At 47.3% G+C, this 26109-nt stretch overlaps 1 protein-coding gene across 5 annotated transcripts in view; it reads left to right on the top strand.

Annotated features, from left to right (window-relative positions):
- Kirrel1 (kirre like nephrin family adhesion molecule 1) overlaps positions 1 to 26109 on the top strand; it is a 93435-nt gene that overhangs the window by 14290 nt on the left and 53036 nt on the right. For 2 of the 5 annotated variants that reach the window (XM_006232675.5, NM_207606.2), the window contains exon 2: positions 20019 to 20164. The exons of 1 other annotated variant lie outside the window; for it this stretch is intronic. In XM_006232675.5, coding sequence (XP_006232737.1) covers positions 20032 to 20164 — 133 coding nt within the window. In that variant the 5' untranslated portion in view covers positions 20019 to 20031. Of the gene's footprint in view, positions 1 to 11293; positions 11311 to 20018; positions 20165 to 26109 lie in introns of those variants that run through there. 2 more of the 5 variants (XM_063281893.1, XM_006232676.5) reach the window with 2 other exon arrangements.

Here is a 26109-nt window from a genome sequence, read left to right as displayed (position 1 = left end):
AGAGGGGAAAGCAGATAGACACATGCTGGAGGAATGTGGGGGAGGTGGCAGCCAGTGAGACAGGTGAAGAAAGGGACAGGGAAGGGGTTTGTGGATTGGTGAAGGGAACACAGGACCAGGGCCTTGCCGGTGTGCCTGGGAAGGCATCCTCTGGTGATAGACTTTCTTCATGGAGTCATACATCAGTTGCTCGGGGTCACAACGGAAGATGAGATGTGCATTGCCACAAAGCCTAGTGGGGGCACCGCAGAGAAGTCCGAGTGAAGGGTGCACACCCTGAAAAGTGGGCACAGTTGAGATGGCAGCAGCATGGCTGTGACTAGGGACCCAGAGGTTAGAAGCAGGACATGCCCTAGGGTTTGAAGCTCAGGGAAAGGCCAGGCATTCTCCCACTGCCTTCGATTGGGGGCAGGGCCATGTGGGTCACAATATGTTTACTACCCCATTTTAGAGATGAGAAGAATCTTGGCTGAGATCTACTGAGTTCGGGAAGAGTGAGTAACTGGCCACATTACACAACATCCAGTTAAATCCGATGTGGCCAGCAGGGTTAGAGCATAGGCAAGAAGAGGAGGCTGTGTGCCTCTTGCAGCCTCTAGAGCTAAGGCCACTACTTGACCATCAGACTTTCCTTGCATGCCTCACTCCAAAATGTATAAAGGATGCACAGTCCGATGGCAGTGGCGGGTCTGAGAGGCACACGGGAGAAAGGTTTACCCAGTGAATCCAACATGGCAGTGGGCTGGTACACAAACCTCTGTCATGTGTTTTCCTGTCTGGCCCTCGTTTTGCTCCTTAACAGGCCTCATGCTTACTGCTGCTTAATTCCCTACAGCAGAGAATTCCAGCCAACCTAGTTGCCCCTAAACAGATGAACAATGAGAAATTGTTATCTAAAACAATGAAATACCACTTAGCCTCAAAGAAAAATGAAGTTCAAAAACTTTGCATAGTGGAGGACTTTGGATGTATAATCTCTCAGTAAGATCGCATTCTTGCATACACATACATACGTCTATACATACATGTAAACAAACACTCCTGCAGACATATAGTACAACTGAAGGGAACAAGGAGGGCGAAGTGTAAGAGGTTGAAAAAGGCACCAACCCAGGCGATGAGCACGGAATAGGAAAGAGAATGTAAAGTTAATGCTCTTCTTGCTCTGATTCTAGTGTGCACTTTTTTGGATTTGGTTTTGGTGGTGGCCAAGTCCCTATTAGGTCCTGAGAGCGTAAGGTTTAATGAGAGGCTTCACGGCTTTGGCTTCAAATCCCAATCCAAATGTACACATTCATCAAGCAGGTAGACCTCTGGTCTGGTTAATTTTGGTGTGTGACGTTTTTACTTATTTGCAAGTTTTATATATATATATATATATATATATATATATATATATATATATATGATGAAGTTTATTTAAAACAAATTGGAAAAAAAGTAAGACGAAAGGAACCATGAGGAACGAGTCTCTGTGGCTTGGGCTTCAGCGGATCTGGAAGGCCTGCCGCCCTTGGTCTGTCAGATGAAACGCAGGGGTTTCTACTTCATTGCTATTAGCCAGCATTAAGACCCCTCCAAGTCTCAGTTTCCTTTTTGGTAAACAAGAATCTTGAAAGTTTTGAGACCGCTTTGCTTAACATCTAAAGTAGAGTCTGTGGCACGGCAAGGCACTGTTAGCAAGAGGCAGCTGCTGTTTGTCCTGTTGTCACCACTGATGGATACAGCAAGCCTGTGCCCGGCAAACGGCAGTAAGGCCTATTCCATATCTTATAAAGCTGGTAAGAGAGGACCTTCTCCATGTTTTTGACTGGAGGGTGGGGTCAAGCGTCTCCCTCTGCACCACTTCTGGGTGTGCCAGTATGCAGAGCCCTGGCAGCTAGGCCACTCTGTCTCCATGCCGGTTTTCCATCTCTCTCCACAAATCAGGCTCTTTGGCAGGGGCTGCCTCCCACTCAGAGTGTAAGGGCATCAGCTTCAAGCACTAGGGCCTGTATAGCAAAAGGCTTATCTTTTCCAGTTGAGGAAGGCTTGCAGTTTCTAGTTTCCTGGGCACTATAATAAGAAAAGCCACATTTGGAGGCACTGTGGAAATAGCTCGCGTTGAACTGTAAGTACACATGGGGGTTTTAGCCCCACTGTGCTCCTAATCGAATGACCTTAGTGACTTGGATTTTCCGAGCATAAAACAAGAAGATCACTCATTCTCTAAAACACTTTATGGATGCAGTTTTCCAGCGGCCATCCAGTGGGAGTTCCTCAAACACTGGCCCTGGATCTTCCGTTTTCTCTTGTGAGCCACTGTCAGAACTGCCCATGTCAGAGAGAGCCAGCTAGGGATCCAGGAGAAGCAGCTTTTGCTCAGGACCTGGATGGGTATCGATATGTTAGTACTTGGCTTGGAGTAAGATGTGCAGGGACTTCCCCAACGCGCATGCTTGTGCACTCCCCATATGCACAGGTAAGCATACAGAGACATCCACGCAATGTATTCATCCCTATACACACATACACACCCCACACATATAATCCCACACTCCCCCATGCATACTCCAGACACACTCATACATATACCTATACTCAAAGATTCCCCCACTACAAATACAGATGTGTATAAATACCTATTACACACACACACACACACACACACACACACACACACACACACACACACTGCCCCGGGGGCAGATGCCCTGGCCTGTGTGGGATGTGGGGACCCCAGGAAGGGTGTGGGTACTTATGTATTCATGTTGATAAAATTTTCCTCCCTGAAGAAGCCTGCTCTGGCTTTTCTCTGAACTTTAGCTTTGGTCTATGAAAAGGTTTTGCGGTCTTGTGGGAATATAAACATTTGGCAGATTTCTTTCTCTGAAAGCTGTTTCGGCTCTTTTCTTTTGCTGGGAATTTTAACCAGCAAGATCAAGGTCCCTCCACCCATCCTTCCTCTCTCCCCTTTGCCTGAGACCACCAGCCCCCCTGTCCCTTCACCTCCCCACCCCCCTAAATGAAAGCAAAGTTAATTGGTGTATACTGGGAGTCACCCCGAGCCAGAAGGAAGGAGTGAAGCAAACAGCTCTCCCAAGAGGAAAAACTGCAGGAGAGAAAAGGAAGCGAATGGCATCGCGGTGAAAAGTGAACTCCAGACACTGAAATTCTTTTGGTTTTAATCATCTCAGAGGGCAACCAGAGCTGAGTTGTGGGGGAGGGGAAGAAATGAAAACCAGGGCCCTCCACTTCCAGCTTGCAGGACTCTGTAAAGACTAAAACTTTCTCGATGGAGGGAGGCTTCTTGTCCTCCTCTGCCTTGACCCTCAGCACCTGGCACCTGTCCCCCACATGGAGTTTGCCTTCTCAAGAGAGCCCTTCCTCACTAACCCTCCCATGTATCTATTTACAGGCTAAGGATTCTCAATTTTAAAGTACTGACCTTTTCAGTTTTCCAGCCAAATTGCAAGTTCCCCAAGGCCCCAGGATTATGTGTTGTTCAAAACAAAGCAAACAGCAAAGTCCAGGCTCTTTCATGAACCATAGTTTTTCTTCATTTCCATGGATGGAAAAGTGGAGCAGGTAAAGCGTTGAAGGGGCTGAGTGGGACCTGCTATGGCAGAAAGGGAAGGTTCAAGGGACCCTACCTGTCCCTCAAGGACAGCCTATGGGAAAGGTACAGGTCAGTAGAGGCCTCTGGAGTGTAGGGCGTGTGTGTGTGTGTGTGTGTGTGTGTGTGTGTGTGTGTGTGTGTGTAGGGTCTTTTTACATTTCCTCAGGCTCAGTGAGATGACAACAAGGAAGCTTGAGAGGCACATTGGTGGTTGGGGGAAGGATGGGGGAGGAGGGAGAAGGGATGGGAAGGATGAGGCGATGGAGTGAGTCAGGAAATTTTTTGACTGGGCCCATAGCGATGCCTATTCGAGGTCACCAGTCGTCAGGTTCTCTCTTTTCATCTGAAGACAGCTCCCCATATGCTCATGGACACCAGCTAGCTGTTCCCCCTTTTCTAACATTCTTTCTCCCACTTTCCTAAAACTTTGACTCTTGGGTCTTTAGTCCTGTCTCCTTCTCTTCCTCCTCCTCCTCTTCTTCTTCCTCCTCCTCCATTTTCTTTTTCCTCTCTCTCTCTCTCTCTCTCTCTCTCTCTCTCTCTCTCTCTCTCTCTCTCTCTCCATCTCTCCCAGTTGCCCAGAATGAAGCAAATTGCTTAGGTTGGCTTAGAATGAGGAATGAGATAGGCACCTGGACTTTGACCTTTTCATCGACTCCTCTACCTAGACATGGCTCCTTACTCTTTGGGGGCTTCAGGTTGACCGGTGACAAAGGAGAAACTTGCCAGGAATTGTGTATGATTCAGAAGGAATATGTCCTTCCTTCGTTTCCAGAAAAGGGAGGATGGAATTGGACTGCTGGAGTGAAATCCAGACACTCCTTTCAGTGTGACTGCAGGCACGTCACCTCTACATAGAAGCATTATGCTGTCAACACAGGGTGACCTGCTGATAAGCTCGGTGCCGTCTCTGGGATGATTCTGCCATCCATGGGTGGTCTATTCCAGTCTTACTGATTTATCCGACCTTAATATTCAATGGTGCAGAGTGCCCAGGTTCTGACTGTGTCCTTACACGAGTCCCTTAACCAGCAAGAACATGAATTTCCTGCCCCTACCCCACCCCCACCCCCACCCCAAAAGTAGAGAGAATACAGGTGACAGGGTCCCTCTTTTGTCTTGGTCTTGTATCTATCTACTTCTCAGGGTCTGACATCAGCACTCAATAATGGGGGTTAGTATAAAATGTGAGCTTAGAGGTAAAGAGATTTGGGCTCAGAATGCCACAATGACTTTCTTAAGTGGGTATATATAGTTGATTGTTGATGGGGGTCCCTTCCCTGTACTGAAAGCCAGTGGAACCTCCTCTCTAGGTGTGACAAAAAATGACCCTTCAGACATTTCCAGAAGTGTCTCGTGAAGCAAAGTTGCCCCTACCTGAGGACCACTGAGCTTGCATGAGGAGGGGCCAGAAGGAGAAAGGCCTAACTTCCCAGTCATGTGGGGTTTCCAAAATTGACATGTCTCTCCCTCCCTTTACACATATATCCTAGATCAATATTTCATAAAATTGAGAGGTCTTAAGTTAATGATCATGAGGAAATGTTTTATCCCCTCATCCATTTTAGAAATGGTAAGCTTCCTGTTTAAGCCGTGATGTATTCTGCAAGGTTTGGGTTAGGAAGGTGGAGAGCACAGGTCCTGGGACATCTCGTGGATGAGACTCTGATTCCCTGAAGGGCTATTGGAAGATCTATCACACCTCTCCTTTAAACAGGCAAAGCCTGACTCCTGGGGACGGCAGATAACTGTCTCAGATGCTCCCCTTCATCTCGCCTTCTTACCAGGCACCCTACCATCCCTGAAATGTCTGTTGAGCCATCTCCCAGGCCTCAGGCACCTTAAGAGTAAAGTTTGAAAGCCAAGATTTCATCCATCCCTGAATGGTACAAGTAAAAACATGGAGAACAGGGAGGCCCCAGAGCGGGGACCAGAGCTGCAGGCTCCACCATAGCTCTGCCTCCTGGCCCTGCTTACCCTTCTCAGTAGCCACCACCACATGCTCAAAAGCTCCCGCCCCCCAGTTCTCCACAGACTGCCTTGCTTTACCTTCCCTGTGCAGATCTGAAAGGCCTCTCTGGGAGTCAGGGGGGTTGGCAAGATAAGAAGCCTGCTACCCATATCCGCTGGAGGATGAAAGGTCCAGAGAGGAAGGTTGTGAACCCCAGGGAGCAGAGGCTGACCCTTCCCCAGGTCCTGGACTGTCAGCAGGACAGTCCATATCTTTCCCCCAAATATGCCTACTTTGCCCCCATTCCTCTTCAGGGGCCCAACTCTTGCTGTCATGGCTACCAGGAGGTGAGATTGGTTTGGAAGTCCAAAGATAGAGAAGAAGGCTTAGACAGGAGGCTGATGCAAAGAGAAAGTGACGGAACTTGATAAAGAAAACAGCACGGTGTGAAAATGGAAGGCAGCCAGGAAGGTGAAAGGAAGAGGAAACGAGAGAGACAAGCTTCATTCCCAGAAAGATGAAAAAGGAGGGAAAAGAGGGGGAAGGGAAAGAGAGAAGTCTCAACTTTTATTTAAAATCCGAAAGCAGTTATATGCCTGGAGCTGTTGCCATAGCAACAGCAAAGAAAAGGAGATAGCTTGTAGAGGGGGGAGGTAGAAGGAGGAAGATTATTCAATAGAGGTAAATGTTTAAAGACAGGAACAAAAACCATTTACAGATAATTAAGTAACACACTGCGGGCTCTTTGGTCCTGCAAGTGTCAGGGACTGGCCTAAGATCTGGCCTACTTCTGCCTGGTGCCTTCTGTCCATTCCCCATCCCTTGCTTACCAAGAAAACTTCAAAGAGGCAGCCAGGGATGCCAGCCACAGCCATGCCCGTCTGTCTAGTCCTCTGCCCTCCTGTAGTCTAGCTCCTCAGAACAAGGTAGAAAATAAAGGAAATAAGATCTTCCTGGAGGGTAAGCTTGCCCTAGCCTTTGGGTGGCAGGGCTCATCCTTCCAAAGGTCCACAGCAACAGCAGCATTCTGCCTGGAGGCATTGTTGGGGCTATGTTTAACGCCACATTGAATCTCTCTGCGTATGCTCACTTCTGGTCCATTCCTGGAAATACTGTCAGTTTTATCCTTAGAGAGTCAGGCACCAGGGAAGTAAAGTTGTGAACCAAGACCAAATAAAATAGTCTTTGCTCCTTCAAGATCTGCCCTGACTAGACTGAGTGTTTGGCATGGTGCCTGTAGTGGGCACTGAAGAATGTTGCCCAGGATAGGGCTCTACATGAGAACATATTTTCATGAGGATCCATTGGTAAAATGTCTAGAGTAGTATTTCTGGTTAGTTCTTATGTATCGTACACACACACACACACACACACACACACACACACACACACACACACACACCCTCAAGTGCCTTCATTGAGCTGCAGAGATGGCTCATGAATTCTGATCTGGTGACTTCTGACCCCTGAGGGCACTGTGTATTCACATAGTTCACAGACATATAGGCAGGCAAAACATACATACACATGAAATATTTTTAAGTGTGTAAACTATTATGGTCAGGAATTTTGAATTTTCATTTTTTTGTATGGACTGCTTAGAATCTAGAGCTGACCCTCACAGTTCATCTCTGATGATGTTTTCAATATCTCATTCCTTTCTCTCATTCTCTCTCTCTCTCTCTCTCTCTCTCTCACACACACACACACACACACACACACACACACACACGCACACACGCACACACGCACTTAGCTTTACTGCAACCTAAGTGGTTTTCCCCCTCCTAATCCTCGCCATTCCCACTCATTGTTGTTCTCTTAGTTTATTTTTTATATTACTGACCAGATGTGTCTATTTATGTTGCTTCAAATCTTTTATGGAGCAAATAAACTAATTAAATGAGTTAAGCTGTATTAACACAGTGTAGCACTTGGCCAGTAGTAAGAAAGCAGACAAAATGCCAACTTCATGGAAACAAATAACACGACTCTCTAGCTTTTATTCAGGGCTCTGTAAAGAGGGACTGGAGACCTCAGAGGGCTAGTCCTGTTAAAGGTTACCTGCAGTTAACACCCTGTTGACTGTACCGGACAGCGCCTCAGCATGTTAACACCCACTAACCTGGTTTCTTTAATCTTTTCCACACACACTCCGGAAAGCTTCGTGTCGGTATGAGGATATTAACCAGGCTTGTTTGCTTTTTCGAATTGACTTGGATGCTATTAAAGCAAGCTTCTAATTCCTTGCTCATACTCAAACATTCTGGGTGCAAAAGTCTGCCTGGGATTAAGATTTTTTCCACGGATAATCTTCAGGGTGAGAAACTTGTGTGTCACTGAGAGCTGGCAGCATTCCATTGATCCGTTTTGCTCCGCTAGACAGGGAGAGAATGGCGTCTCAGGAAGACAGAGTAGGTGGATAAGAGCTGCCACAGAAAGGCCTGTTTCTTGCCTGCCTTAATTCAAGGGGGAGGCTCTATCTAAAAGTTCAGCTTCTTTTTTGTGTGTTGGTTTGCCACCAATCCTTGGTTGAGTCCCATAATCAGTCATGACAACTGTGTGTGTGATCCATTGGGTGTGCTGAATGGACCACGTCTCGCCAGCTTTTCTGGGTGGGAATTCAGCTCTCTTTTTCTCCTCTGAGCTGGAAAGGATGCTCAGTAGATACATGCCATGAAAGGCATCTTGTCTCTCTCCTTTGCTTAAGGAGTCTGCAGGGTTCCCTTGTTTTCTGTTCCTCCTTTTGCCTCTCCTCTCCTTCCGGGGTCCTCTTTTTTGTTTCACATTTTCAAGGCCCCCCTCTTGTTTTTATTTCCATTGATTTTTAAGAAAGAAAATACTTTTAGAATTGGGCCCCCATCCCACCCCACACCCCATAATTGATTATTTATTTTTAAAGGAAGGATTTTATAAAGTCCAGGCTGGCCTTGAATTTTCCAGGCCTGTACCCACCTCCTCTAATGCCCCCTCCCTGAATTCTTTCCTGGTTGGTTTTGAGAGGGAGAGGGAGAGGGAGAGGGAGAGGGAGAGGGGGAGTGAGAGAGAGAGAGAGAGAGAGAGAGAGAGAGAGAGAGAGAGAGAGAGATATTCAGTTTGAGCTATTTGACTCAGAAGACAAAAGACCCTTCAGAATTAAGAGAGGAAGGAGGAAAGGAAACACACAAACACAAAAATCAGTTAAGAATCTTCATCAGGGTCAAAACCTGACAGGAAAGCTTTGTTTGAAGGGAATGTGAGGGCAGGGTAGGGGTGGAGGAACTGGCAATTGGCCCTCAAGAGGCAAATATCTTGAGTTGGAGGAAATGTGTGGATCAGTGGATATTCCCACTGAAGTAGTGGAGGGGTCTGAGTCTTGTTCCTGTGTGGCTGGCAGAGTATGTTGAGAGCAAAGACTCAACAAGAGACGGGAAGGGAAGCAGGAAGCGGCCATTTTAGTTCTATACTGTATCAGAATTGTCAAGAGTCTACAGAGACTCCAGGGGCGGGGGTGGGGGTAGAGGTCTTGAGTGCTGGCTGTCATCCCAGCCTTCTGTGTGTGGAGAGGGAAAGAGAAGCCAGTGAGCAGAGCTGAGGTCTGGGAAGGTTTAGGATTAACAACATTCTTGGTCAGCAGGGAGATCACTGCCCCACTGCTGCCGTGAACTAAGATGGGTGAGGGCAATGGTGCGGTGGGCAGAGAGGGAAGGCATTGAGTCATTCCAACCATTAGGACATTGGGCAGACAGAACTCAGAGATGTCCTCTGAGTGGATAGAGACAGTAGAGGATTGTATGGAGGATTGTTGAAGGCTAACAAGAATGAGACAATTAGGGGTGGAGAGATGGCTCAGTGATTGAGAGGACTGGTTGCTCTTCCAGAGAACCCAGGTTCGATACCCAGCACCTACATGATAGTACACAGCTGTCTGTAACTCCAGTTCCAGGGAATCTGACACCCACACACAGACACATGCAGGCAAAACACCAATGCACATAAAATAAAAATAATCATCTAGGCCTGGTTCTCAGCCAGCACTTGAGAGGCTGAGGCAGGAGGACCAGGGGTTTCAGCCTTTGCTGTCAAGTGGGTTCCATGTAGGCTGGGGATACATATCTACCCAGTGTTATGAGGAAGTGCCCCCAGCAGGACCCTGGACGGCAGGGATCTCTAGAGTCCAGAGGGGGGAAAGGGGTGGAAGACAGGACTCTGGCAGCAGGAGGCCACACAGATGTGCCTAGCAGGCCCTGACAAAGGCTTGGCTTGGCCAGTTTAGGAACTATTTGTGGCAAGTTTTGAAGTCCCAGGCTGCTTTTGCCCTAGAACCTGGAATTCAGGCACCAGTTGATATGTCGAGAGAGCATATGAGCTGCTTTTAATGTTAGCGGGAACAAAACACAGTTAGAAGAGAAACTTGCTTCTGCTACAGCTGCTGCAGCACCCAGGTAACCTGCATGTGGTTCCTTCAGACAACCTGGGAACGCCTTTCTTCTTCCTGCCTCTCTGTCTCTGACTTGAACCAAAATATAGAGGTCCATAGCCTCTACCCTGTCTCTTAGAAATCCCTTAGACAGACATACTGCCTGGAGCAGTCCTGTGCCACCATCCCTGGAACAGACACGTGACGAGCATGTGGGCTTAGGGCAAATGACAATAGTCTGGAGAGGATGGGGTAAGCAGCCCTGGAGTGCCTGAACTCCTGTGGTGATGTGGGGGAGAGAAGCACTTGAGTTACAACTGCAGAAAAACAAGATGGCTTACAACTCTTTATGTCCCTTGCTGTTACCACTCTCTCAGGCAGACAAAGGAAAAGGTGTGATTGATTGGTGAGAAAGGAAGGAGAGAGTAACCTTGGGCACAACTGTCTCAGCTGCAGAGCCCTACACACGCAGTCCTGTCTGGCCCCTCCACCAGCTTTTCACTCAGTACACTGACTGACTGTGGTGGAGGAAGGCAGGAATGGAAACTGGAGGCCTAATTGCTAGGTCTCTCTCAGCTCTTCCAGGGAGCACAGGGCAGGAAATTCCTCAGATTCCAGGCTTGTAGGATCATTGCTGAGTGTTAACCGCAGAGCTGGGGTAAGAGGCTAGAGGCAACGAGAACTGCCTCCTCTCCTGATTCCTTTCCCTTTGTTTCAAAACAGGCTCAATTAAAAGGGTTTAGAGGGGCTGCTGGCTAGAACAAAAGCCCCAACTGTAACAATCCTCCCGGAGAAAAAGTCCCCAGATGTGGGAATCCCAGAAAAAATTAGTGCTGAATTGAGTAATTCTGAAGTTGAAAATAAACTGTTGTGGACTTGCACAGGAATTTGTTCCCAGAGTGAATTTTTTCCCCCCAGCTCTCAGGGAGAGGAAAGGAACTGGCTTGAGAAGAAGCTCACTAGGAGGAGATAAGGATGGCTGTGTGGAGTGGGCAGGAGGGGTGCTGTATCCCCAAGGCTTTGCCTCTCTTGGGATGAGATTTCTCCTACCCAGGTTATAGGGGTCTGTTTGCATGTCACCCACCCCTCAGTGTCCTGGACAGGGCAGTCCAGACCGCCTCTGCCTGGTCTGCCATCCAGATGCATTTTGCAAACCCTCCAGGGAGCCGGCTCAGTTTCCCAAAGAATAACTGCTCCATCCCCTTGGGCTTCCAGAGCAACTGCTGGTACCTCGGTAGATGCTGTCCCTGCTGAACTAAGTGAGCTGTTTACTGCCCCAGTGCTCTGCGTTCTTTAGGAGACAGAATGTGACTTGGTTATGTTATTAACCTTGTAGTGGAGTGACAGAGCAGCTGCTTCGCAGTAAGTACATACACACGCACAAAAAAATTTTTTTTGGAAAGAATAGCAACCTTGTTGAGTGAATGTCCCTGTCCTGGGGGTTTAGATTATCCATTTGTCAGACCTCTGTAATGGATGTGCAGTGCACGGTCTGGTTTCTCCTCCAGGTCTGCACTCCACATTGTCATGTAACATGTTCTCTGAGAAGATGAAAACAGGGTGTGTGTGTGTGTGTGTGTGTGTGTGTATGTGAGAGAGAGAGAGAGAGAGAGAGAGAGAGAGAGAGAGAGAGAGGAGAGAGGAGAGAGAGATCTTTCCTAGAGCAATAATAGTTGCTACTAAAAATTCACCACCATGAGTTCTGGTGCCAATCAGAACTGACCTCAGTGCCACCCACGCCCCTGCTGGTATGGCGCGATAGACCGTAGATGACCGAGATCGGCGTTTCATTACAGCTGATGATAGGGCTTCCTGGAGAGCAGAGGGATTGTGGGTCTGAGGAGGAAGAAGCCGCGGCCCATAGCCACTGTGATTCTTGCTGTTGCTACACATTCTGGGACTCGGGCAGGGCCTTATAGTGTTGTGCACCCAGCCTCAGCAGCCTAAAAATGGCCGGCATGGGCTGGCATTTCAACCAAAGCCTCAATCATTGCGTCAAAAATGCTGTGTCCCAGAGCTGTCCATTTTGGGAATATGAGATATTTTCATTCTTCAAACTGCCATGGCCCTATTCTCAGGGTGACCACGACCCAGGGTTCACAGAGAGAGCAGAAGCCACCCGGCTGACTCCCTGTTGTTAACTTTCTGCTTGGCTGCCTCACAGCTCTGGTTTGAATATTCAGAGTGTGGGTAAGGTATCCTGCATCTTCGTTTTCTTTCTGAGTCTGCTATTAACTTTGTAAAAGCTATCCAACCTCCTTGGGCTTCTAGAACTCCTAACTGGACAAAGTTGGGCTCGGCAAAGGCTTTTTTTTTTTGAGACAAGGTCTCACTATGTGGCCTTGACTAGCCTGGACCTCCATATGTTGACCAGGCTGCCCTTCAAACTCACACAGACCTGACCACCTCTGCTTCCCCAGTGCTTGAATTACAGGTGTGTGCTGCTGTGGGGATGGTTAGCAGCTGAAGCTCTTTTTCCCTGTTAACTTTTTTGTATAAGTCTGTGAGTGGAAAGAAACATTCATACACATGATTTTCGACTGAGTACCATTTCCTTCCGTAATAAGTTATGTTTGCATGATTTTACCTTTCTCTAGCCTCGCCTTCTGGAGAAAACCACAAGGCCCTTAGGAATTCTATAGCATGACAGTAGCGGAAGGAATGTGTAGGGCTCTCCTTAGTCCCCCTGTTAACCTCCAGCTTTCAGAAGAACGTCTATTGTTACATATATAGATAGATACAGATATAACTATGCATACATATATGTATAGACATGTATGATGCATTCATAACTCAAACCATACTTTATATGCAGCATATATAAATATTCTGCAGATACATATAATGTGATTCAAGGTGTTAAACCCCAGAAAGACAGGGAAATGGGATCGGCTGTGATGTGGATGGTGCTGGTTTGGCTAGGTTTTCTGGACAAGGTTAAATTCATAGCAAGGCTCAGAGGAGCCAAGAGTTTTGGTTGCAGGAGAGGAAAGAAATCCACTCCAGGTGTGTGAGCGGTGGTGGCCGAGGGGTGGGGCTTGGTAAAGCACCTGGATTCTTAGCGGGCAGCTTCTGTAGGTTCTTGAACAGAAGGTCAGCTAAGGAGGCTACATTCCTGACTGCTAAACACCTGGGTGGGGGAAGGTAAGAATCAAAGACGATTAGAGAGGCCATTTTCCCACTGAAGGAAGCTGGAGGCTGAGGGGATGGGGAGATGGTTATAGACATCCAGAAGAAGGGAATCTTGCTGTAGAGAATACTGGGCTGAATACCTACCCTGTTGCAGGGTGTCAGTTCTGGAAGAGACCTTAGAGATGATCTTGTTCCTGGGTTAGAAAACTGAAGGCCAGAAGAGGAATGTGACCGGTTCAAAGCAAACAGCTTAGCCAGGCTGGAAGACCTGACTACTGATTTCCATTCTAGCAAAGGTTCTTCCTGGGGTGTGTGTGTGTGTGTGTGTGTGTGTGTGTGTGTGTGTGTGTGTCCCAGTCTCTTACGTAGCCTTGGCCTCAAACTCACTATGTAGTCAAGAATAGCCTGAATTTCTGTCCTTTGTCTGCCTCTTGAGAACTGGCATTAAAGCCTCCGCCACTGCACCCAGTCTACGTGGTACTGGAGATGGAACCCAGAGCTTCTTACACAGGAGACAAGCACTCTGCCCACTGAGTTCCTAGGTTCCTAGCCCCACCCACTGTCTTTGGCACCCAGAACTGCACTGGCTAGAGTGACCTTAACACACCCTGCATCCCTGTGACAGATGTACCACCACTAAAAGGCAGGACTTGTTCTGACTTTTTCCTTACCACCGAAATGGAAGGCCCTGGGAAAGAGTAACCTCCCCATACCATCTCAGACTTTGCGGTAACCTGAAAGAGGGAGGCCGAGGGCCACCTGTTCAGGCAGGTTCTGCTGGGCCTGGCTCCATGCACCCATCCACCACATTCATCACTCTCTGTCTTGTATGAAGGTGCCTACAGGGCTTCCACTGAAGTGATGTGGGCCTGCCTAGCTGGCTTCCAGCTTGCTCCTCCCCAGGATTCCTGATCTATATATGGTCAGTGTGGGTCAAAAGAGGCTTGAACCTGGGATGGGAAGGGCGGAGGAGAGCCAGTGGAGCCCACTCAATGATAGGGTTCCAGGGTTCCAAGTGTCTTCTAAAGCTCTCTTGGGTTTGGCCTGCAGCCATGAAAAGTTCCACCTAGATGCAAAGTCCCTGGCTTGGATGATCATGCCATGGAAAAGGTGTACACAGCCATACCTTCTATAACCCAACTGTTTGAGATGCAGGGGAGTGAGTATGGGTGAACACTGACTCTGCTTGGATTGTGCCAGACTGCCACGTCGTTTCCAGGGAGAGCCCCCTTTATCCTCCTGTCATGCAAAGCTATTGTTTTGCATACCAACAATGCGTTTCCATTTTATTGACACTTTGGCAGGCCTTTGCCGGGTGCCAGGTACAGTTAGGTGCTGAGGAAATAGGTGAATACAATGTGCTTACTATCTTCCTAGGAACTCACAGTTAAATATGTTTTTGTTTAACACCAACAACATCCAATCAAATATAGCAAAGAGATTGAATACGTAGAATAGCACTTTAGGGCAGAGGAGGGAGGCCTAATAGGGAGAATCTCTTACCCACCAGACAGGGCCATCAATTGTCCCCTCTTTGAGTAGGAGAGAGAGAGAGAGAGAGAGAGAGAGAGAGAGAGAGAGAGAGAGAGAGAGAGAGGTGTCAAGCAGAAGAATCAGGAGACTTGGATGACTTATCTCATTGGCAATAGATACTCTCTGTGGACTGTATTAGTTACTTCTATATTGCTGTGACAAAATACCATGACCAAGGCTGCTTGTAAAAAAAGGAGTTTTAATTGGGCTTCCAGAGACTTAGAGTCTGTGATTGTGGAATGAAAGCAGAGAGGCAGGCAGCTGGAGCAGCTCATGTCTTGATTTACACATAGGAGGCACAGAAAGAACACTGGGAATGGCATTAGTTGTTTGAAACCTCAAAGCCTACCTCCAGTGACACGCCTCCATCAACAAGGCCACACCTCCTAATCCTTCCCAAACAGGTCCACCAAATTGGGAACCAATTATTCAGACATACAAGCCTATGGGGGCCGTGATCTTTAAACCAGCATATGGACTGAGCGACACGTATCACTGCACTGGCACTCAGGGTCTTACGTACAAATAAAGATGGAGTCAAATAGTTCCTCAGATCTCTTCCAGATTGTGGTCAGGACAATTGAAAGGTTTCTTGAAAGGAGTACAATTTTAGAAAATGGAAAGAGAATGCTCAAGTTATACTGTTCGAAAAGCTACACCTGCCTTTAGGACTATCTTAGAAAAATGGAGCTTGGAGGTAAAGAGGGAGGAGAGTAAAGACAAGGATCTGGAACTCATGTCATGAGTAAGTAATGTGGGAGCCCCTAAGGGAGACTGTGGTACGGTCTTCAGTGCCAGCTACAGAAAACTGTACAGGAGAGTGGAAGTTTCCAGAGGACAACTGAAAAAAGGCAGGCTGGGAGAAAGAGGTCAGGTGCTCTCCCTATGTCTCCCTCTCTTCACCTCCACTCAGCTCAAGATTGAAGCCAGAGGCAGTGTAGCCAAATGAAACTAATCAGAAGTTGGAACTTCTTGTCCTAAAATGAAAAAGCCATCCCAATTGGGTTCTCCCTTTAGGCTTCCTTAACAGCAGATGTGGCAGCCTAAGTGTGGCTGGCAGACACCTGCCAGCAAGCTGACCTGTGGCGCCTCTCCACAAAGTCTAGGGTGCTGCCTCTGGGTGGAGACAGCATCCTCAGCCCTGAATCCGCAAACTTTAAATTGTCCCTGGACTTCCTGTTCGTTGATTGCAAGTGGTCAGGGCAGAACTGTGCAAAAATACCTCTTCAGCGAGAGGAAGGAAGGATGAGAGGCAGGAGGGTGGGTGAGAGCAGAAAGGGAGGAAAATCGTGAGAAGGGCAGTGTGGAAAAGAGGACAACACCAGTGGAAGGAGGACTGGGCGGGGCCAAGAAAGGGGTGGGACAAGACTGAGGAAGCAAGGAAGTGAAGCTGGCAACGGAGGGAGCTTAGGTTGCCTCGGGAGAAAGGGCAGCCTGGGCCTGAGAAGAGAAACAAAGGGAGATGGAGATGGAGGGTGGGACTCTGAGAAGGAAGCTGTAGAGAAAAGAAGTGGAGGTCCTCAGAGAAAGCCGGGGACAGGTTGAATAGAGTGAACAAGGTGGGCAGAGGAGCCGTGAACCTGAGAGCCTGGAGGGAGGGAAAAGAAGGGGCCAGGAAGGTACGGGGTGGGAAAGGTGGAGAGCGAGGAAAACGGAAGGCAAGAGAAACGTGCCTGTTGTACTCTCTAGTATGTCTGCACCCTCTGGAGTAGGAGGAGCTCTTGAGGTCCAAGAAATGCTGGACCAGTTAGTTAGGCGTGCAGCAGTAAGTGGCTCGGTGGTAGGATGGGCAGGGCAGGGCAGGGTCTGTTGTTAACTGTGGTGGCAGGGTGGAGAAGGGTCCCCACCAGGTCTCCCAGGACTCTCTGGAAGCAGACTGGCATTTCTGCTGCACGGCTTGGCTGCTATGACAGAATGCTGCACTAATCTGCTTGGAGTTTGGGGCCCTGGATAGTCATAAGGAGTCCACAAGCCACATGAGAAGCAAGAGAGGAAGTGGCTGCAGTCAGGGCTTTCCTTTTCAGTAACTCTGTCTGTACTGACGCTTCTCACGCGGCCATTAGAGGGGGGAGATGCTGACCCCCTGGAACTGAGGTGTTCATTCTTTCTCCCTGGTTTGGGTCTCTGGCTGATGCCCTTTAGGTCCTGTGGAGTACAGGAAGGCGGTTTGGAGATCCTGTTACACGAGGGGTTCATAACCGGATGCGAGTTTGCGAGAGACGGAAGGCAGCAAGCATGCTTTGAGAAATGTGAAGCGATGACATCAATTTTGGGCCAAACATGGCCTTTCAAGTCAGATAGACCTGGTTATAATCATCTGTGAGGTCTTGAGTAAATTTCTGCATGTTGTTTTCCTCATGCGCTAACCATGCCTTGGCACCTTCCGAAGTGATAGCAAGTCCTCTTAGGAGATTGTTCAGTTCGCCCATTATTTTCCACAAGAGGTGTCGAACACACAGAGACGTGAAGCCAGTATCCAAAGTCACAGGCAGGATGTGACAAATGGTTTTAGAGTCAGATAGGCTGCCCTAGCGCCTACACTGGTGGTTTGTTTGTTTATTTGTTTGTTTTCAAAAAGTAGAGAGCTGTGAGGGAGTGGGACAGGCTGGAAATTTAGTGTGTAGTAGGTCTCCTCAGAGCGATGCTGGAGATGTAGAATTGCCCTGTGAGTAGCAGGACTAGAAGACTATGAGTGACAGAAATCAGGTCTCATGAGAAAATCTGGAGGAGGTCTTACCTTCGGGGTAACTTAATAAATCGAATTTCATTCTTTGGGACAGGGCTGGTGAAGCCCCAGGAGGTAACCTAGCAACCTCAGGAAAGACCAGTACCCCCATCTGCACAGCACATCTCTGTTCCTCAAGGTGGGGCCTGCTTGCTTCTGCCACTAGGCCCTGTGACATAATAGATAACTGTTCTGTCTACTCCAACTTCTCCACTACTGACCCTTGACCTTTGCCTTTTGTAAGACACAGCCATGTTACCCTAGCCAAGCTGTGACTTGGTTGGCCTGGTCTGCTTTGCTCAAGGTCTCATGGTCACCTGTGTGCTCAGAGTGAACTGCACAGTAATTTGCTCTAACTGGTCTGTTACTTAAGCCTCCCTAACGCTGGGGTGGGATGGTGACATGGGCCTGTGTGAAATGTCCCTTCCAGAATGGCTAGAGATGAGTTGATGCAGATTTGATGGGATTCAGGGGAAGCTTGAGCTATTTCTTTCCTTTTTAATTGCTCCCAAGCCGGGTCCAGCAAGCTTCAGGACTCTCTCTAGGGAATGTCTCTCGTGCTGATGTGCCAAGCTTTATGTGAGGCCCAGGGACCAGGGTGGAAAAGCACTTTCTGATGCTGGGGCACAGTGCCCGGGAGTCGTTTCCTGCTGGAGTTTTGGGACTGCAGCATTGTAGGGGTTTGCTTGCTTACCTAGTTTTAAAATGTATTTTTCTCCTTACTTTTGTCTGGATATCAAACAAGGGCTTGTCCAAGCTAGTCAAGTACTATAACCATTACGTGCATCCTTAGTATCTATCCCCCTTTTTATCGATAGATAACGGTCTTCCGTTTACTAAGGAATTCAGTTTCTATGTGCAGTTTTAGCTACAATTCCATGAGTAGAGAGTATCTCCATCTTCCAGTCGGTAAACTCATGACAGAGGCCAGGCTGCAGAGCCTGACCTTCTCCAAGAGCTCGTGACTGGTTTACCACATGACACTGAATGCTGAATTGAAGCTTTAGGCCTTGCTTCCCTTTACGTTAAAATAAATGATCTTTGTCTTTGTGGTTATGCGCACAAGCCTCTCTGTTAGGCACATAACTGTGTCTGGCTCAGTGTGGACATGTGAAGAGATACGCCTGGCCCACCCTTGCCTGCCTTGGACTGTGGTCCAAGCCAGACAGGGCAGTAGAATTAAAGGAAGAATCTACACTATTTTCAAGACTCTGTGAGCCTAGTTGCCCGGGTGGATCTCCGTGCTGCCAGGGCGCAGGACGACATGTTCAATAGCCATTCTAATTCTCCCTTCCTCTTTCCATTAAAAAAGCTGCCTCCATCTGCCCCTTGTGTGTACGAACAACAATGCATATTTAAGAGTCTAGATATATTATTTTTAAAACAGTCTTCTCGGGCTGGAGAGATGGCTCAGAGGTTAGGAGCACCGACTGCTCTTCCAGAGGTCCTGAGTCCAATTCCCAGCAACCACATGGTGGCTCACAACCATCTGTAATGGGATCTGATGCCCTCTTCTGGTGTGTCTGAAGATAGCCACAGTGTACTTATGTATAATAAATAAATATTTAAAAAAAAAACAACAGTCTTCTCCATGCCGCCAGTGGGCAGTTGAATGGGTTGTAAGGCAAATAGTTATGGGGTCCTATGTTTAGATAGTGATGGGGCAACCTCAGCCCCCTCCAGCCGTCCGTAGCAATATAGTGAAATTTATTCCCCAATATATAGCAATTTCATCTCTGAGCTTTTAATACAGAATAAGCATATATAATTAATGTAGGGAAGAGAGAGGAAGTATGAGGTTGCAGCTCTGAAATCAGAAAGATAAGAGTTTTAATCCTAGACCACCGAGTAGTCAGTCACATATGTGAGGCCAGCTGACTTATCCGAGTTTGCTGAGCCTCCGCTGATTCATATGCACTTGAGAAAATTATCTCTGCTGCACAGGACTGCCCAGAGAATTCAGTGGGATTATACGTGTAAAAATGTATAACTTGGGGGCTTAAAGTTGCCTTGTGAAATTTTAATTTATATTTTTAGGAGCTAATGCACGTGGCACAAACATTTTAAAAGTGTAGGATGATGAACTGTGGAAATCGCTTCTCCGCATTGTGCCCCTTCGGCTGCTCTCTCCTCTCTATGCATATTGGACCTCGACAAATCCTCTGTATTGAGCAAGGCATGGTCTGTGATTCTTCTTCTTCAGGCACAAAAATAGAAGTCTGGGCAGGGTACATAGGTCCCCTAAGGTCACTCAGATGAACACTGAGATTACGGAAGCCAAGGACTCCTTTGACAATCCTGCCATCCCCACCCTCACTTCAAACTCTCACTATGATTTTATAATTAGTGGAATTTATAATTATAATTTTAAGACACATTTTAAAAAGGGGTGTGTGTGTGTGTGTGTGTGTGTGTGTGTGTGTGTGTGTGTGTGTAGGAATGCGGGTGCCTGCAGAGGCCCAGAGAAGGCATCAGATTCCCTGCAGCTGGAGCCATGGGCAGTTGTGAGCTGCCTGGCAGGGGTTCTGGGATGTACTCCTGCTGGGATGGCCCATGGCATGAACTCCTAACCGCTGGGCCATCTTTCTAGCCCTAGACTCTTGCATATAATTTTAGATGACTTCTCTATCACCGGAAGCTGAACCTCCCACCTTAACGTCTTTTTTGCACTCGTCCCCAGCAGGGCTTTAGGAATGACTCTGGAGAACCGTAGCACATGTCTAATGACCTGCCAATCAAGCCTGCTCCCCAAGAAGCCCAGGTTTCTGAGTCAGAAGATGTGGGCTCCACACTTAGTCGTTGCTTATCTTATCTTTGTGACTTTGGGTGAGTTCCTCCATTTCTCTGGGAGTCTTTGCCTGTTAAGCAGTGTTGGTTGTTCCTTGTTTCCAGAAACTTGTAAGCTGACATTTATAAAGCCACATGCTACAAATTGTGAAGTCATAAGCAAACCTGGGATATTATTTCTCTCTGCAAAGCCTCAGGAGACTGAGGAATCCAGAAAGAAGGGGATTCGTGCTTGGAAGTGTCGTCAGGGGCTCCGAGAGAGTCTTGCTAGTCATGTATCCCTTCCCTAGATGAGGCTTCCAGAATCACGGTCCCCAGCCGTGGGTTGAGTGCTGCTGACTCATGCACTATTGACTGTCCGTTCCCTAGCTGATCTCAGCCCCATTTGCTTCTTCTAGTCCAAAGGGAGCAGTAATCCCATTATGAAGACATGTCTCATTAAGACATCTCTAAGATAGAGCCAGCTCTGTCGACTCTGGGTTGCTGCCTGCGAAGGCCTCTCCCTTCCCCCATTCATTAATGAATATGGGAGGTTTTATTCCCCCCCAACAAAAGTGTTAATTAGACATTGCTCTGAACAGGGATATTACACAAATGAATTAAACTTAAATCAATCAGCAAGCCAGCTCTGTGCTTCAGGTCCCCTGAATGAGGAGGGAATTGAAGGCTGTGAGGGAACAGGTGGCGGGATGTCTTCCCTAGTGGAGAATGAGAAGGATGCAGCTTCCCTCGGTTTTAGGCAGAGACCTCGGTTCTTACACTTCCTCTGCCTCCCCGTCCCCCTTGTATTATTTCCCCCTTCCCACCATATCCATACATACACACAAATGTCCTTGAGGTTTTGAGAGTCATGATTCAGTCAGTTTATGTAACTGAAGTTGGCCTGGATTTACCAGTGGTACCTCCTGGGTACCTTGTAGAGCCCAGGGCCGATACGTCAACGAGGAGTCACCAAATCCAATCACACCATCACCTTTCCCTGTGCCGTTGGGTCTTCTGGAGCCACTAGTTTTCTTGTCAGAAAACGGTACCTGTCTTGCAGGTGTGTAGCGGGGAGAGCTACGTGCACAGTGAGTCCGCATGGTGGGTGATTTCTGAACTCTGTGAACTTGTAATACTGGTTGTCCCTTGTTCATTGACTGCAAAAACATAGAGGGAAAGACTGTGACCTTGTCCTTTGAGGATACCCAGTGAGTTATGAAGGAGACGGGCTGGAGAGATGGCTCAGCAGGCAAAAGCACTTATACTGTCTGTTAACCTGACTTTCCTCCCTAGAACTCACCTACGTGGTAGAAGGAGAGAGGCAACTCTTGAATAAGCTGTCTCCTGCCTACATGTGTTCTGTGGCAGGTGTCTGCATGTGTTCATGAGTTCAAGGCTGGCCTGGGCCTTATGTATAAGCAAGTATCTTCCCCCAACCCCCAGCACATGCATTATGTACATCTCAAACACACCACACATCATATATACACCACACACTTATCACACACAAACTTCACAAATACCACACACAAAATTGCATACCTGCATATGCACAACACATTATGAGGTATTTGGTATGTGTTGAGAAGTTGGAACAAGGATTCTTGTTGCTCTGATAAGGGGGCCAATAAGGAGCAAGAGATGTAGAGGAACAGCCATGAGTTGTGAGCCATGAGCCACCAGGGTTGTGCCAGGCAGAGGATATATGTGCCTCCATCTGGCAGAGTAAAGTTTGAACAAATGCATAAAGCACCTCTCTCTGTCTCCTCTGTCTCTCTCTGTCTCTCCCCCCCCCCGCTAAAAATTGATTTTCTCTCTATTTATGTGTGTGTGTCCATGCGTGTGCATGTGTGCATATGTCACCACACTTGTGCAAGATGCCAGAGGAGAGCCTCAGATCCCACGGAGCTGAAGTCACCCCTCTGACATGGCACTAGGAGCTGACCTGCAGTCCTCTGTGAGAGGAGCAAGTCCTCCTAAGCACTGGTCCATCTTTCTATCCCCTGCCTCCTTCGTTTTGAGGGGAGGGCTTGCAGTTCTGGACAAGGAGAGCTCTGTGGTCTTGTTCTCTGCAGTGCCTGCTCTTCCTTTCCTTGGCGCTCACTCATGGCCTTTCCTTACCACCAGCCCACAAGGCAGTTGTTCAGTCATTCTCTGGAGCCCATCAGCTCCTGTCAACCCTCAGTACACACCAGTGAGTTCTTGCTCAGACAGATGAAAATGTTCTTCAGTCTACGGCTGTTTGTTATTTTGATCTTTAGAATTAGGGATTGAAGCTAGGACTTCGTGCATACTCGCCATGTGCTAGGCACATCACTGAGCTGAACTCTCAGCTAGCCATTCTTTTTCTGTTTTAGCTGCCTCGGATTCCTACAGATGCACCTTTCACAATTTCCGTTTTGCTTTTACGTCCATCCAAGCACTTGGCATTCTTCATATTCCAGAAATCTATAACTGGAGCTAAGCGGTGCTATTAAAAGTTGTTCTCCAGTATCTTACCCATTTCTCAACTTTTTTAAACTTTCCAGTACGATCTGACAGGAAAAAAAATGTCTCAGTCATGTGAAGTTTTCATTGTTATAACAAAATGGCCATGATTATAAAATAAATAGGAAGTTTGGAGGTTTCAGTCTATGGTGGTTGGCTATGCTTTCGAGCTTTTGGTGAGGCCGTCTGCCATAGCAGGAGCACACAGCATAGGAAGGCACTCATGTTATGGGAGAGAGGAAGCGAGTAAGGTAGAAGAGGGGTGCATGGCATGCCATCATCCGTCCCTGTCCCTGCTCAGTAGCCCAGCTGTCTTCCAGTATGTCCCATCTCCTAAAGGTGACACCACCTTTAATAGTCTTACGAACTAGGGGACACCCTCTCCACACATGGGCTACTGGAGACATTGCAGATCCAGACTGCGGAGAGAAGTCAGATGTGGGATCTGGTTTATAGACTCTGACCAGGAGTGAGGACTCGGGTTCACTGAACAGCCGAGATTCAGCTTCCTAGGGCTGAGATTTTATGGGTCAGAAATGAAAATGGATGAGAAAGTGATCTGTGAGTGCTTCGCTGCCCATCAATGCAAGCAATTATTTCTTGCTATTTCTGTGCACTCGGTGCTGAAGAACAGGAGCTCTTCATGGGCGACCTATCCCATAGGCTGGCAAAGCGAGCTTGCTCATGGGTTTGGGCCTATCTGGATATGCTAGAAAACCGTATGTTTGTTTTCCATCCCACCACATAGAAAGGAATTCTTTTTCTCTCATTAAAAAAAAAAATCAAAGCAGGCTGGAGAAATGGCTAATGGTTAAGAGAACTGGCTCTTCCGCAGGACCCAGGTTCAAATTCCCAATACATACATGGGGGCTCATAGCTACCTGTAACCTCAGTTCCAGAGATTCTCGCACCCTCTGGCTTTCATAGGCATCAGGCATATAAATGCAGGCAAAATATTCACACAACCTTTATACAAGAGAGGGAGGTCAAGACATACTAGAGAAAGAAAACCAACATTTAAATTATGTGTATTTCTACATGGATTTTGTGTGTGTGTGTGTGTGTGTGTGTGTGTGTGTGTTATATGTGTATGAGGGTGTGTGTGTAGTGTGTGTAATATGTATTTGGTGTGTGTGTTTGTGTGTATATATGTATCTTTAGTGCGTGTGTGTTGATGCGTGTGTGTGTTTGGTGTGTGTGTGTGTGGTGTGTATGGTGTATGTGTGTTTGGTGTGTGAGTAGTGTGTGTTTGTGTGTGTGTTTGGTGTGTGTGTGGTGTGTGTGTATGGTGTATGTGTGTTTGGTGTGTGTGTAGTGTGTGTTTGTGTGTGTTTGGTGTGTGTGTTTGGTGTGTGTGTGTGGTGTGTGTGTGTGGTGTGTGTGTATGGTGTATGTGTTTGGTGTGTGTGTAGTGTGTGTTTATGCGTGTGTGTGTGTGTGTTTGGTGTGTGTGTGTGTGTTTGGTGTGTGTGTGTGTGTTTATGTGTGTGTATGTGTATGGTGTTTTATGTGTGTACTTTTCTTTATTTCTGCTTTTCATTTTTTAAATTGCTTTTGCTTTGACCTTTCTTTCTTTTGCTTTCTTGGGTTTTTGTCTGGTTTGAGACCTGTAGAACAGAAGCGGCAACTTTTAGCAGCTGCCTGCCATTGCCTCCTGTCTAGGCAGCTCTTAAGCATCTTCCTAATGGGTCGATTACTTTTCATTTGGCAGTTTCTGTTTTCTTTTAGAGAAACCTGTTGAGAACAGCCCCCTTGGGACTAAGCCTGAGGCAATGCGCTTCAGAAGGAGAAATGGAAAGAGTTTGCGTGCTCTGTGGTCACACCTGTACACACAGCTTCACAGCAGTTTCTGACAGTCCTGCCATTGACTGACATTTTTCCTCCACCAATGGAGGGAAGGGATCAGGACTAAGGAAAGAACCTGCCCTCCAGTGGAAACCAAAGGTGGGGGAGGGGAGCGTGGATCCATAGGGAGCAAGGAGAGAATTCCAGCAGGAGAGAATGGACTTAGGAGTTTCTTCCCTTTTGTCTGCACCAGGCCCTATAGACTTACTCTATTCACTGTTGACTGGTTTACTTTAATTCACACAGAGGTCTGTTAAATAGGAATTAATGACCCCATTTTCTATTTTCTGTATAAGCAATAAGATCTAGAGAAATGAGGGAATATCTGAAATCCGAACTCATTTCTCTAGAGTTCTGGCTCCTTTTATCACGATCTCTTGGATGAGGGAATATCTGAAATCCGAACTCATTTCTCTAGAGTTCTGGCTCCTTTTATCACGATCTCTTGGATGAGGGAATATCTGAAATCTGAACTCATTTCTCTAGAGTTCTGGCTCCTTTTATCACGATCTCTTGGCCTTCCATGTCATCTTCACGATGAAGGAGCTACGTGTTACGGCTAGATGGAAACCACGTGGCTAATTCCATGGCTGGATGTGTAGATGGCATGTTTTATTCGTTTGTTTGTTTTATTTTGGGGACAGGATTTTACCCTGTAGCTCATTCTATCTTGGAACTCACTGAGACTCCCAGGCTAGCCTTGAACTTGAGGTTCTCCTCCTGCCTCAGCCTCTAAAATGCTGGGATCATAGGTGAGTGCTACCATGCAGATCTTGTTTGTATCTTGGTAATTTGGAGCGACATACTCTTACCCCTTACAGAGACATTTAGAAAGGTAAAGCACACTACAGGATTACACCGAGCCAAGGGGTAGATTTATGCCCTGGATAAATTTCCAGTTAGTCCTCAAATCCTCACGGATACAGACAGCCAAGACTGTAAGAGCTACAGCTAAAGCAGCAGCCAGGCTACAGGATCTGAGGGATAATCCAAAATCCTAATAGCTTGTTTGTTTTTTCAATGGAGAAGAAACCTTGAGTCTTGATTTTACAAATCAAAGAACAAGAATTCACATACTACAATGCAAAAGGAACTCCTCGGAGCATAGAAGCAGAGTGAGGAATTTCAAACTGTTCATTCATTCATTCATTCATTCATTGTTCTAGACATATTTTCTAGTGGAACTTCTTTAGATGGATACTACAGATCAGAGAGAGTAGACAGGGGAATAGGTTTGCAGAGCTACTCTGGGATGAATAATACAAAGCTCGTTGGCAGACTGGCACCAGAGGCGTGCTGCCCTGTATTTATGGATAGCAGACAGGGTGGGTTCCTGAAACCCTCCAGATAGACAGGGTCTACAGGAAGGAAAAAAAATAACAGGCTCTGTGGAAAGAAATCCACGAGTTCATGGGTAGTGTGAGTTGTCTAGGGTAAGGCCTTAGGAAGAGGGCCTTGATGGATAGAGTCCTACTTACTAGAGAGACTGACATAACCCTGATCAATCTACAGAGGGCAGAAGTCTTCTGCTTAAAAGCAAGAGGGTGGGCTGGAAGATGAATAAGATAATCCCAATAGCTGAGAGCTTTCCTACTCTCTGGCTTTAAAGGGGAAAGAGAAGACAATTTAGGGTGGAGAGCAAGCTGACTAAAGAAGAAAGACTCTGTAGG

Source organism: Rattus norvegicus, chromosome 2 (assembly GCF_036323735.1).
Source record: "Rattus norvegicus strain BN/NHsdMcwi chromosome 2, GRCr8, whole genome shotgun sequence".
Classification (NCBI taxonomy): domain Eukaryota; kingdom Metazoa; phylum Chordata; class Mammalia; order Rodentia; family Muridae; genus Rattus; species Rattus norvegicus.
This window is presented reverse-complemented; position numbering and strand designations above follow the sequence as displayed.